This window comes from Sinocyclocheilus grahami, unplaced genomic scaffold, assembly GCF_001515645.1.
Source record: "Sinocyclocheilus grahami isolate Dianchi unplaced genomic scaffold, SAMN03320097.WGS_v1.1 scaffold1001.1, whole genome shotgun sequence".
Classification (NCBI taxonomy): domain Eukaryota; kingdom Metazoa; phylum Chordata; class Actinopteri; order Cypriniformes; family Cyprinidae; genus Sinocyclocheilus; species Sinocyclocheilus grahami.
In genome coordinates, this window is record NW_015506180.1 from 98,679 (window position 1) to 113,177 (window position 14,499).

The 14,499-nt window shown below is 38.7% G+C and overlaps 1 protein-coding gene and 1 long non-coding RNA gene across 3 annotated transcripts; one reads left to right on the forward strand and one right to left on the reverse strand.

Annotated features, from left to right (window-relative positions):
- Nucleotides 1-333: 333 nt before the first annotated feature.
- On the forward strand, nt 334-1,260 carry LOC107565419 (uncharacterized). Its single transcript, XR_001606374.1, has 2 exons — nt 334-873; nt 1,203-1,260. It is a non-coding gene; the product is annotated as an uncharacterized lncRNA (long non-coding RNA).
- A 154-nt stretch (nt 1,261-1,414) lies between these two features.
- On the reverse strand, nt 1,415-13,839 carry aifm1 (apoptosis inducing factor mitochondrion associated 1). 2 transcript variants are annotated; one of them, XM_016250654.1, is made up of 18 exons: nt 13,738-13,839; nt 13,563-13,589; nt 9,681-9,728; nt 9,312-9,587; nt 9,145-9,210; nt 7,785-7,939; nt 7,306-7,436; nt 7,096-7,186; nt 6,812-6,896; nt 6,646-6,722; nt 5,354-5,462; nt 3,195-3,302; nt 2,852-2,940; nt 2,596-2,736; nt 2,257-2,399; nt 2,049-2,173; nt 1,740-1,930; nt 1,415-1,643 (listed from the first exon to the last, which is right to left on the reverse strand). In XM_016250654.1, exons 1-18 carry the CDS (start codon nt 13,790-13,792, stop codon nt 1,572-1,574), a joined length of 1,989 nt encoding a protein of 662 aa, XP_016106140.1. In that variant the 5' UTR covers nt 13,793-13,839; the 3' UTR covers nt 1,415-1,571. The 2 variants fall into 2 exon arrangements, with proteins under 2 accessions (XP_016106140.1, XP_016106141.1); XM_016250655.1 differs by lacking the exons at nt 9,145-9,210; nt 9,312-9,587; nt 9,681-9,728.
- Between the last annotated feature and the right edge of the window lie 660 nt (nt 13,840-14,499).

Sequence of the window (14,499 nt, forward strand, 5' to 3'; positions counted from 1 at the left end):
AATGGACATGAAATGAACTGAATTGCAACCAAATGCAGCGGATCCGATTGGAATCAAGAAACCTGAAATCACTACCCTACTCTACTGAAAAACTTAATCTTGAAACTTAAAATCTAGGGCATGTTTAATCCTTTGTTTTGGACATTTCTTCCTGCCACAAAAATAAAAATAAATGATTGTAACTCAATATCGATGTCCAACACCTGGATGAAGATATAATCTGTACATGGTACCCTCCTCAGTGCTGATTAAAGTGTGACTGATGCATCAAAATAACATTTACATATAGTATTTGGATACATCAAAATATTTCATTATCATCAAAGGCTCAAATTGTATTTTTTCTTTAGCTATCACTCCGCAGAAAGACAGAACGAGCAATTTGCTATTACTCTGACCTGTATATCAGAGCACTGGTGTATAAGGAAATAGGTCAAGGCTACATTAGGGAACATGTTTGCAGGCAATCGCAGGTTAAATGAGCCTTAACATATTGCATCTTCTCTACGCATCTCAAAAGCCTCAGGGTCACCCATATTAGACACACAGGCATTCAGATTTCAACTTGCACTTGAAAATGGTTGGCAAGTTCCTCTGACCTCTGGAATGGCCAAATAATCACTGTACATTTGCCATGTTGGCAAATGTTTTAACAAAATCCAAGTTAGGAAAAATTTTAATGAATCTTGAGACAAATTTAAAAATAACTTACTTTTATTTCATCTTCATTTGTACTAGCTGCTTTGATCATGCAGGCAGAAAAGTGTGCTACCAGGTGTCAGAGGAATGTCTCTCACCTGGTTTTGTTTGCTTCAAAATGCAACTTTATTGCAATATTCAACGAAAGTGGATATCCTGTCTGATTCTGAAAAGGTATTTAGAAGGGATGCATTCAAGAATTTAGATAAACATTTACCGACCTCAACAGAAAGAAGAAAAAAAAACACACACACACAGCACAACGTTTCAATACAAACAAGAAGTTTACATTTCCCTGGGTAGAAAATTGAGGGGTACAGTTTTAACCAATCCATGGGCACAGCGCCACCTTGCAGTCTGGAGTCAGCATGGCATGTCCTGATCTCAAAAACTTTTGAGGTCAAAATGGCAGATGACAGGCTGGTGTAAGTCTGTATGTGTTTGTTCAGTGTGTATGTGTGTCTTCTCCCAAGGTCACTCCACATGGATTTGATTCTGAAAAGGTATTTAGAAGGGATGCATTCAAGAATTTAGATAAACATATACCGACCTCAACAGAAAGAAGAAAAAAAAACACACACACACAGCACAACGTTTCAATACAAACAAGAAGTTTACATTTCCCTGGGTAGAAAATTGAGGGGTACAGTTTTAACCAATCCATGGGCACAGCGCCACCTTGCAGTCTGGAGTCAGCATGGCATGTCCTGATCTCAAAAACTTTTGAGGTCAAAATGGCAGATGACAGGCTGGTGTAAGTCTGTATGTGTTTGTTCAGTGTGTATGTGTGTCTTCTCCCAAGGTCACTCCACATGGATTTGGGCAGAGTGCCCTTGACATAGTGGACAGAAAACAGAGAAAACAAAGATTGTTCAGTCTTCGTGGATGTTGAAAAGCTTGGCCACCTCATTAAGATCTGCATGTTGTTCTCCATCTTTGATTATCTACAAATACATAGACAAAACAACAAATAAATAATATTTTTCATAGAAACACTGAAATGAAGATGGATGGAAAAAGGAAATGATATCTCTGCTCACCTTCCTTGCGATGGGCATTCTGTTGAAGACGTTCCACAGTACAATACCAACCACCACGTTGTCCCTCAGGTAAAATATCACTCCTTTCCCATAATCCTCCTCCTGCTGGATAGGAGGTGGATGGGCCATTATTTCTGCTTTCAATGTCCCGGCAACTGCCTCTGTCTCACTCTCGGAACGGATTCCGGTGCCTGTAAACAGAGAAAATGTTGTTTTTGTTTGTACTCTGCTATTGATGGTACCCAGGATGTGTTAATCCACAAATCCATAGTAGTCTAGCTATCTACATGTCAGTAAATGTTTGTGTACCTGATTGTTCGGTTGCAGCTTTTGGTGTGTCCTTGGCTGTGGCTTTAGCAAACACTCCCACGGTGGGCAGACTGCTGTCCACTATACCGATGGCTTCATATCCTACATCTGGACCTAGATCACTCCTGAAGACAAGGACATGTTGTGAGTGCTGAATAATACAATTAAAACACATTAAAAGGTGAGTTTGCTGAAGAAGTGTGGTTACCAGAACATCGACTGATGCCAATAGGGTTTGCTGGCTCCAGTCATGTTCTCTCCAGCCAGTCTGCCACTGACCACAGCGTGATCATGATGCTCTACGCGCCGGCGGCCCAGCTTGATGTCATAGAAACATGCAGCATCTCCTGCCTAGAACACAAACACCGAAGAAAAAATGTATGATGCAATCAGAACCAGTACAGTTCCTATGAAAACTGAACCAGCCATTCTTTAGGATCTTCTGGCTTGGTACGGTCTCTTGAATACCACCAATATCAGTAGTATTAAAAGATCTCCTCTCTTCCCTTTTGTAAGTTTTGCTGGAGAAGCCATCAGCCATACATACCACCCAGATGTTGGCGCGAGCCTGGAGCTCAGCATTAACCCGGTACCCTCCGAAATCAGAGTCCACCTCTAGCCCGGCAGATTTGGCAAGTTCCACACTAGGCTCCAAACCAACTGCTGCCACAATGTGGTCTGTCTTAATCTAAAACAACAACATAATAATAAAAAAATTACAAAAAATATAACCATATTACTTTGTAATTAGCATACAGAAGATCAGGCCAGGTTATGACTGGCTGATGGAAAAGCAGACTCACCAGGCGTCCATCCTTCAGTTTGATCTCCAATTTGTCATTTTTGTAGCTCACATTTTTCACTACAGCATCCATGATTATGTTCACACCCTCTATGGACGGTCAAAAGGTTAGCTTAAACTTTTCAAAATACCTACATTTCATCTGGACATTTACAGCTAAAAGAAGCAATTTCTGTGATAAACTGAACAGGGGGGAAAAAAAAAAAAGGTTTCAGGCAAGTTTCTCAAACACTGTCATAGATACAGGTAATCCTACTCCCCCCACCTCAAAGCACACGCTATTTGTTGAGCCGATGTTGCCACGTTGGGCTGCTCAAACAAATTTCCTTTATTAATTCTCTCACCTTTCCGGACTTTCTCAGTGGTCCAGTTACTCAAGTATTCAGGCAGTACTTTTCCCATGTTACCCTTCTCTGGGAACATCTGGATCACCTCTAAACCAAGGTCAGTGGCTACAGAGAAGGAGAAAGAAAGAGAGCAAGGAAAAAGAGAGAGGGGGAAAAGTCAGCTGCATTTTCATAAAAAAAATTTATAAAAAAATTCTAACATGAGAACATATAGATGCATACACACACATATAGTAGGTATAGAAAAGAATCGCCCCCTTTAAAATAATCACATTTTGTTGCTTTGCAGCCTGAAATGAAGACTCAGTTTTTGTTTTATCCAGCTGTATTTACAACTTGTAACATCCAAGAGTAAGATATACCACCAACATGTCAGTAAAAGAAAAAAATCACTGAGTTGGAAAAAGGATCACCCCCCCCCCCCATGTCAGTATTTTGTTGAACCACCTTTTGCTTTAATTACAGCCTTTAATCTGTTGGGATATGTCTCTACAAACTTTGCACATCTAGACTTTGCAATATTTGCCCACTCTTCTCTGCAGAACTGCTCAAGTTCAGTTAATTCTGACGGTGACCATTTGTGGACTGCAGTCTTCCACACATTTTCGATAAGTCTGGGCTCTGACTAGGCCATGTAAGGACATTCACCTTTTTCTCCTTCTACCACTGTGTGCTCAGTTTTGCTGTGTGCGTTGGGTCATTGTCATATTGGAAGTTAAATCTTCTTCCCATTGAAAACTTTCTGGCAGAGGGCAGCAGAATTTCCTCAAGAAATTGACGGTATTTTTCCCCATCCATTTTTTCTTCTATCCTGACAAGTGCTCCAGTGCCTGCTGCAGAGAAACACCCCCATAACAGGATATCACCACCTCCATGCTTTACTGTAGGAATGCTGTTATTTGGATGGTGTATTGGATTTCTGCCAGACATATAATTTAGTGTTGAGGCCAATTAATTCAATTTTAGTCTCATCTGCCTCAGAATTGTCGTGACTGCATGTGGCCTTTCTCGAGGAGTGGCTTTTTTGTTGCAACCCTCCCATACAAGCCACATTTGTGGAGAATTTTTTTGTATCCATCTCCTGACTTGTCCCTGTCCACAACTTTATCCCAAGGATCTTTTGACAGTGCCTTGCCACCCATAGTTGATTGTTTGCTTTAAGGACTTAAATGCTCCAGGAAAGGTCTTTTCATGCTGAGCTAAACAAAACGACCACAGCTGATCACAGTTGAAAGTCAAATAGCTTTGTGTGCCATTGAGAAGGTGATTAGCTACACCTGATTGAGTTTACAAGTCATTTTTAGGAGGGGGTGAACTTTTTCCAACTCAATGATTCTGTTTTTATTTTTTTCTGACATGTTGGTGTTTTATCTTTCACTTGGATGTTATAAGCAAGCGACAACCTTCCGGTCTGTCTCTTGAAACCAATACGGAAGTGACTTAAACTGCAATTCATCGACTGGCCGCTAGGCTCCAAAAGGGAGTCAATCCCATAGACCCCTCATGTTAAAATGCCCAACTTTAAAGAAGAAAAAAAATATGTTTACAACCTGGTACAAAAAGTGGTTTTGGTCTATATAGCTAATTTTGCCCTTCATGACAACTGTGATGGGGGTGATTTTTTTTTTATATATATTTAATATAATCCATTAAAATTATATTAAGCCTTAAAGTTCTGCATAATTAAGGGCGAGGCCACTTGAGTGACAGGTGGATTGCTGCTGCTGTCACCACCATGGAGCTAGGTGGGCGTGGTTTCAGCAACCAGCTCTACCCACATCCCGCCTCTTTGCTCATTTTCGATTATTCAGGAGTGATGCGCTGCCAAGACGACCCACTCCGCCCACTTTAGGCTTCAAAAATGCTCTTCAGAAACCTACGGGTGACGTCACGTTTTTTTAGTCTATGGTTATAAGTTGCACTGAGTAAATACAGCTGGATAAAACAAACTGTGTCCATCTTTATATACACATATATACTGTATATACACACATATATAGATATTATTAAGGATAAAACTGTCATCATTATTTATACATATAAATTATAAAATTATATATATATATTTTTTTTTACAATCAACACTTTGACATATATATATATATATATATATATATATATATATCTCTGAATAACAGCTGAGTGTTTGGACTCACATCTGCGACCCAAGGCACATGCTAGCTCGCTACCGAGAAAACCTCCGCCAATGATGGTAATGGACTTAACCTCTCTGGAGATCGTCTCTAGAGATCTTAAATCTTCAATCTACCAAAAAGAACATTTGAAAGTTAAACAGAGATGTATATGGGGTCCTGTCCAACAGTACCTTTTGACCAACACATTTCCATTACTTTTCCAGTCACTACATTTTTTAGGGTTTACAGGATAAAGACATAAAAAAATAGACAAAGAGCAATTTTAAATGAATACAATATTTTACACATGACAATAACAAGAACTTTGTTTACTGCCGGAATTTCCATTTCCAATTTCCACTATTTAAAATTCCCTGAAATGTCTAGGTTTTCTAGGACTGTAGGAACAAGATATAGTATTTGTGGTCACATAGTATGTTAATATCTATCATCTATCCCAACACTGATGGTTGTAAAAATGTGCACTAGGCTTTTTAAAAAAATAGTTCTCTGGTTAAATAGAAGGGAAAAAACACTACAAATTCTTAGTGGTATGCGATATGAGACATCAAAACCGTGCAGTGTTGGGGGTTCTCCAGGACCAGGATTGGGAACCACTGTGCTAAAACGGTGGTTCTCAAACCTGTCCTGGAGTACCCCCAGCCCTGCACATTTTGTATGTCTCCCTCATCTATCACACTTGATTCAACTCATCAGCTCATTAGTGGAAACCGCAAGACCTGAAGTGGGTGTGTCAGATATAGTGAGACATGCAAAATGTGCAGTGCTGGGGGTACTTCATGGAAAGGTTTGAGAACCACTGTGCTAATGGAACATTAGAGATTAGCACAAGGGTGCCCTCCAGTGGTGTTTTGCACATGTACATTTATGCATTTGGCATCTCATGAGATGATGTGCATCTGTGCTTAGTAAAAGAGCTCTTCTTATTAAACATCTTATTCTGACTTGAATTTTTAACTGTACGGACACTAGATCGAGGTATAATTGAGGTATAATCTGATTCTGTCAACATAAAACGGCATTCACAACCCACTTGACGTGCATAATGTGATGTGTTTTTAAAAATTTGAAAATTCAGCAAGAAAAAAAAAAACCCCAAGGAAGGACTTTATTTTATCCATCATCTGATCAGGAAAGTTTTCAGTGTCTAAACAATTTATTGCATGTTGGTAAAGACAAACTTTTTTCTTTTGATTTCATGTTGACTTTAACATACTAATGGAGGATCTCATTTGAACACTACTTTTTAATTCTGCTTGTCCTGAAACCCAAAAATGTGCCATAAGACGTACTTTTCTAAAGAGGGTTGTCCTCTTCGTCACTTCCTCTCCTGCTCTGTCAATTACTTGCAGGTTCCTAGGCACCCCACCTAATACACACACATATACATTTTATAAGACAGCAATAGATTTTACACCTCTGCATTTGTTTTATGTGTATATTATACATGCATTTTACCTGTGGCAATCAGGCACTTTTCATATGAGATCTCTGCACCATCACTCAATTTGACTTTATTTCCTCTGACATCCATGTGTACCACCTACACCACGGGTACAAACACACACACACACACACACACACACACACACACACACACACAGGAGTACGATGAGGACATCCACACGCACTTATGCATCCATAAAACATTTTCTCCTCTCGTGTGACCTCAGCATTATTCTGACTTATTCATGTGGAAGTTATTAAGAACACAGCTTCTCAGTAACAAGAGGGTTTCCCACCTTACGGCCCGTAAGCACAGCCACACCCCCATTCTCCACTTTAGCAAGATCCGCGGGACTGACGTAGAACGAGGGAGGCTGGAAGTAAATACTAAAACAAGCATAAATAAATATCACAAAAATCAACCCAAAAAAATCCAGAATTCTGAAGCAATTGTCTGAAACAAAGCCAGCACGTTAGTATGTGGTCTGGAATATTCTGACACACACCTCCTCTCTTTGCCATTCCATTGTTTGAAGTGCAGTGTTTCGGTGGCCTTGGGGTCATCAGAGAACCAGAGTTCTTTAGAGAGAGGAGGTCTCATGTAGGGCAATTCAGACTCCTCTGTTACAATCAACACCTGTGTAACAAACATGTACAAAAAACACGCAGTTTAATATCTAGAAATATTTTACATATAGAATTCTGCAAGTGTACATCCAATGGTACATACCTTAATAAGATTTTACTAAATGTATTTTTATGGCTCTTGAAATTGATTTAAATTTTGTACACTGAGATATGAATGTTTAATTTAAATATGTAGCAATTTAATGACATTTTAGAACAATGATGTCTCACAAAAGCACCCTCATCCTCATCCATTTGGGGATTCTTAACAAACCCTGTTCTAAAGGTATTGATGATTACAATATCCTGTGAGGTTCACCATAATTCTGCCAAACTACCACCAAACTGACAGACTCACCCTGGCACCAGGGTCACGTGCCCGGATGGACCTAGCTGCAGCGAATGAAGCCGTGCCTCCACCAATCAGCAGATAGTGAGCATGTTCAGGGACACCCGAGTGAGCAGCAGTGGATTCAACGGGCTCAGCAGCAGGAGCAGGCTCAGAAACTGCAGCTGGTTAAATAAAGAGACATCTAGTACAAACAAGCATTTATGAATAAATTGACCTGAACACTGAATTAGTGTATGCATTTAAAGGGGTCATATGATGCGATTTCAAATTTTCCTTTCTCTTTGGAGTGTTACAAGCTCTTGGTGCATAAAGATTATTCTTTATAAAAGTTGAGTCAACCACGCCTACCTAAAACGGCTCGTTCTAACATGCCCCCACATGTCTACGTCACGATGTGGGAAGATTTGCATAACGCCACCCAAATGTTCACGCAAAGAAAGAAGGCGCCATGTCGTGAAGGTGCTGTGTGTTTCGTTGTGAAAGCAAAACTACTTCGTTTGGCCTTCAAAAAGAGGACGATATCCACTTCGTCATGCCTGGAGCTGATCCGTGCTGGTCGCTGAGGAAATACATCAACTTCATGCTGTGGATCGCCGGATCGGCTTTCACCGTGGACGAAGAGGAGTCCAGCCTGGGGTCGTCAGATGTGGTTGCCGCAAGCCCCCTGGACGCTCTGTCGCTCTGCCCGCCATGTGTTTCGTTTTGAAAGCAAAACTACTTTGTTTAGTCTTCCAAAAGAGGAAACGACTAGAAATCAGTGGTTAAGTTGTATTTACAACACTGTTCCAGAACAGTTCAACCCAAATATTCAGATGTGTCCAGCGCATTTTATGGAGGACTGTTTCCTGATACTGGTAGAGTAGACTACAATGCCAGCTCTGTACAAGAATATGTAAGTGATCTCAGGAACACAGCGCTAGATGAGGGGAGAGATTAGCATTTTATTGTAATATTAGTGCAAACTGTACCCCAAGTAATCTGTAAACGTGGCTGAAAACTGGTCATAAATGTGTGACCTTGTACAAATAGCATTAGCATTACAATAGTCACACAAAACAACAATTAAAAGGAATGAAAAAAAACGGAGTTGCAAAGAATATAAGGCCTTAAAAAGAAGAGAGGACAATGTGGTTTATAAAGACAAGAAAAATTTAAATGAAAATTAAACTTCAATGATAAAGGAAATAACCAACCTAAGACAGACCAAGACATAATTTAGTCAACTCAAATAAAAGAGCATTTGTAGCCATAGAAATCAAACGTGTAGTAATGGAAAGTTTAGAAATAGGTGTCCACATGTGTGAATGAAGTAATTATCAGTGACATGTTTAAACTGATTCCCATCCAGTCAAAACTGGACTCTTACCACTCTCAGAAACAGGTGAAGCCTCCGGAACATGCGCAGCGATGATTACAGGTGTAGGCTCGGTTTCTTAATCCCGAAGTAAGAGGAGAGGAAAGACGTTAACCTCAGTTTCCAAAAATATTTCCTCTGTAAAAAACTGGATTTCCATGCAGATGCGTCAAGCTTACCACTCTCAACTACAGGAGCTAAGGGTTCTTCACTTTGCGTAACTACTGGAGCTTCTGCAACAGGTTCTGTTACAGAGATTTCAATGATGGATTCTGGTACAGAGGCCTCAACAACAAGCTCTGTTACTAGGGTTTCCACAATGGGTTTCGGAATAGAAGCTTCTACAATTGGTTCTTCTACAACAGGTTCAGTTTCAGTGAACTCCACAACAGCTTCTGTTACCGGAGGTTCTTCAACAGGAGGTTCTGTTAGAGTTGGTTCTTCAGCAGCAGGCTCTAATGCCACAGAACGAGCAAAACACAAGAATGTTTGACCGTAAAAGAAGCACCACCAAAACAATCCTCCACTCTATATTATTCGGCTCTTACCACTCTTAACAGACTCCGAAGCTAGTTCGAGAATGGATTCCAGAGGTACTGCAGCATATAAAGCAGGATAATTAGTAGATAACTGACTAAACGAAAAACATCCCTAGCATTTTTTCAATGCTCTAAATCCGAACATTTTCATGCTTTGATTGGTTGTAGGAGTGGTTCATTTAGGGTAGGTTCATCCAGAGAAAATGGGAAAAATAATGGATCCAGGATCAGGAATGAATTTGTAGGACGGAAAAGAGTAAAAACATAAGGAAAGGTTAAATTATGGGTGAATGTGAATGTATCAGGGTCTTCATCCACTTCCCGCCTTAGTTGCAACATCTTCTGTGTGACCTTCCATGAAAGGATCTTCCAAATTTGTGGAGGATTACCATGTTACCATGAAGATCATCAGATCATCATATCTTCTGAAATAGTCTCTGTACATCAGAGACTATCATGATGGACAATTCTCTGGAATTTTCTCTTAGACTTCGCTACCTTTACATTCATCTCCTTCCAAGAATAATACATGAATAAAGAAGTTTAAACAAGACAATGAGCAAGACAAGACAGCTTTTTTTCAAAACATCTGAGAGTTAGTAGGACGAGGAGAAAAAGGAGGAAAGAAAAGAGTGATGGAAATGTTTGGTTGGTGACACAGACAAAGTGTGTTGCAAAATACACAACTGACAAATGAAAGACATGAAGAAGAAAAGACAAGCATCATGCATGTCCATCAACAATGAAAGAACATCACCTCTATCCAACCATTCTTGGCCCAATGGCAGAAAGAAAACTCTGGTACATTTCGTACCACATTACCCTCTTAACTTGAAAAGGCATAGCAAGTTAAATTTAGAATAAAACCAAATGGATACTCAAATGGTTGAGTGAGGAACATCAATGGAGTTACCCACAAAGCAGTGTTTTACCCACAATACAAATGCTCACAATCAAATGCCTGACAGTGAAGACAGTTCACCATGTATGAGTAGAAGTGGAAGGTCACGGTGACAATCTAAAGATGTCTGACAGTTTACAGTTCCTGGCAGATGCTTTTTAAAGTTATTTAGATAAAAAAATGCATATAATGCAGAACTGTTAGGAGAGGGGTCATTACATTAAAGGGGTCATATGATGCCATTTTAAAGATCATTATTTTGTGTATTTGGTGTAACAGAATATGTTTACATGCTTTAATGTTCAAAAAACATTATTTTTCAAATACTGTACATTATTGTAGTTCCTCTATGCCCCGCCTCTCTCAAACGCGTCATTTTCTACAAAGCCCCTCCTTCCGACAAGCGCAGTCTGCTCTGATTGGCCAGCTGACCCAGTGCATTGTGATTGGCCGAACACCACAAGCACGCGTCAGAAATGTAACGCCCCTTTCCATAATCGCGAGCTTCAGCTTTCAAAATAAATGTAAAGACTGTACATAATGTCCTTAATTTTACCATCAGTTCAAGCCCGAAAGGGGAACAGAGTCGCGTGACAGACACAGTGATGATGCTCATATGTATTTGCAGTACACAAGCCACGATTACGAAAGCTGACTCCACTGTGATGTGACCCTGTCTCTCTCTCACATACACACGACGTGATACTCTACACAGTGCAAAACTCTGTATTTGAACAGTCAATAGCAAATACTTAAACTATTAACAAAACAGTAGCTGATTCAGAAGCGCCAGATTGTCATAGCAAAGTCAGAAACCACGCCTTCTTTCTTTGCATGAACATTTAGGTGGCATTAAGCAAATATTTCCACACCGTGACGTAGAGATGTGGGGGCGTGTTTGAATGAGGCGTTTTAGCCCGGTCTGGATCAGCCTTCTCTTTTAGATAGAATAAATCCTTTTGTGGGAGACTTTGAGCTTTGTAACTCTGCAGATCTTATACATGCACAAATAGCTACATAACACACTAAAGAAAAGGAAAAACACTAAAACAGAAATTGCATCATATGACCCCTTTAAAACAATGCAAAAGACAGTTAATAGGAACATTACATAGACAGTCACAAAAGCATGCACAACTCAACTGAACGTGACAGTTCATGTACATTTTACCAGTTTTCTATTACAGTTATAACAAAATCATGGCTCAGGTGAAATAAACAGAAGGGAGGTTTGGTGGGTTTACAGTGATATAGGCCAAACATCAACTACCATTTATATTCACAATTACAGCCTATACTGTATAGAGGGATTGAACAGGAAATTGTAATTATGTATACAAGCTGATGGTTGATCTATGACGAAACATACATCCTGGATAATAAAACTTTGAAATCCAAATCTGGAACTCCTGTTATTGTATATTAATACACAGTAGAGGCACATCTACACTATCATTCAAAATGTTGCAGTTGGTAAGATTTTTTTAATGTTTTTGAAAGAGGTTTCTTATGCTCACCAAAAATGCATTTATTTGTTACTATTTTTACTTTAAATACAGTAATATTGTGAAATATTACTACAATTTAAAAGAACTGTCTGAATATGTTTTGAAAATGTAATTTTTTTATTTATTGAAAATGTATTTATTTCAGAAGCCATTACTCCAGTCTTCAGTGTCACATGATCCTTCATAAATAATTCTAATATGCTGATTTGGTGCTCAAGAAACATTTGTTGGAAAAAGTTATGCTGCTTATTTTTTGTGAAACGTGATACATTTTGGTCCATAGAACAGCATTTATTACAAATATTAATTTTGTAACAATGTAAAAGTCGTTGCAGTCACTTTTGATTTTGATCAGCATCTTTGTTGAATAGAAGTACTTCTTTCAAAAAAAAAAAATCTTACTTGAACAATAGTGTATCTGTATTTTACATGCACAACTCCTCACACGAAACAGAGATTTGTTTATACCAACAGTATATGCATTTATTGATCCTAAACCTTTCCCTTACTACAAGTCCAATGTTGCATGCTCATCAACTGAGCTAGTGTGCTGAAACAGTTTTAATATAGGTCTAGCGGCTGGCAATCAAAAAATCACTACTGTACATCTACTTGCATAGAGAAGACAAATGGCAGTAAGCTGTTATGAATAAGACCATATTAATAAATTAAGAGCACATACCACTCTTCATGCCTGCATATAGCTGTAATATCATTTGTGACAATGCATCAGGTTTTTAATGCACTGAATTAATGCAATGGATCTTTTTTCAGCCCTTAAAGAAGAAAACTTATTTATAAAATTACCTGTCCAGTAAAAAACTATTTAATACCAACTAAAACATATTCTAAACCACAACAGAAGCTAAGTGTTTATTTCTACGAGTAGGTTCAAATTGGAATAAATGTTTGATATGACCTCATTTAGAAATTTTACTAAATAAACTGTTTTATGTTAAGCAATATTATGCTATGCACATACCAAGAATGAATGAAGATACTATACTAGCAAACAGGAGCTGACTTGATTATTGTACATAATACTATTTAAAATGTTCAGGTTGTTAATCCCTTTTTCAGACTAAGCAGAGTTAGGAATTCCCAAGAAACATTTCCTACTGAGTGTGTTGTTTCATCCTTCATGAACAGGACACTCTGTGCATGTTATGTGCACCAGTAACAGTGACATATGACCAACCAGAGCCATATGACCTCAGAGCACAACAGCACTGCATAACTTCTCAAATGTTCATTTTAGGTTTCCAATCAAATCAGAATTTAAAAAAATAAATAAATCAATCAAATGAGAATGTTGTCAGAGAGCTGGCAAATATTAGATAACACTCGAGTTTTGCTTTGAATTCAGCAACCAATGCGCAGGGAGTGGACCACAGTGCTCTGTGTGTAAGGCTGTGAACAATGTGCATATATAGACAGACAGATGGAAAGAACCAATAGCAGCATGTAGAAATAACCACTCACCTTCTTTTGATTCTGCCACAATTTCAGCTGAAACACAAAAGACATACCACTGAATTAAACTGTAAATAAATAAATAAATATATATAATTGAAACAACACAATAACTTCTAATTGAATGAGACCAGTGATTTATTATTTTGGTGTGTGTATTCATTTGGATAGTGTATTTACTTACTGACAGTCTCAGCTGCTTGTGGCCCTTGTTTTGGTCTATTGGCAATGTCTATCATACGCTCATTATATCTTTCCTTGTCCCCTGAGACGGTGTGGTACGCCTTTAAACACACAAACAAATAAACAACAATTACACAGAACTTTGCAAATCTAAAAATCATCATCATCGCAGGACGACAAAAGCTGCATGTGACCGATCAACTAGAACATGAGGAAGTTTATGACTGATATTAAAACAACATCATTTACTACACTGAAGAAAACTGATGCAACTTATGATCCAGAGTCTGAAATGGAACTCTGAAATGGAGACTGACATTGAGCATAATCAAAAAAGTGTCTGCCAAACGCACATGTAAATTACCATCAACATGATTCACAAACTAACCACAACCCACACGAGCAGTACAATTCTAATATCAGAAGCAATTATCTGATGAAATATATATTTTATGCACTGACAATATGGGGCTGGGTAGGGTTACACCAGCCATTCGTAAGGTCTTGCTTAAATTAGAATATAAAGTCCACACTAGAGGCTTAGTAACTACTAGCTAGTTTATAACTAAATCTATGCATTATTCAGTGGCACCAGTTGTTCGTAAGGTAGGACGTAGCTAGTAGTTCGTAAGCTGAAGCTCTCCGTAAAGTAATGTCACATATGACGTTTACCCTAAGACCCAATAGAAGCCTTCAAATATGTGAGCAGAACTTGTTTAAATGCTGTTCATTTAAATTTTTCCTTTATTCTAACTTCTTCCTT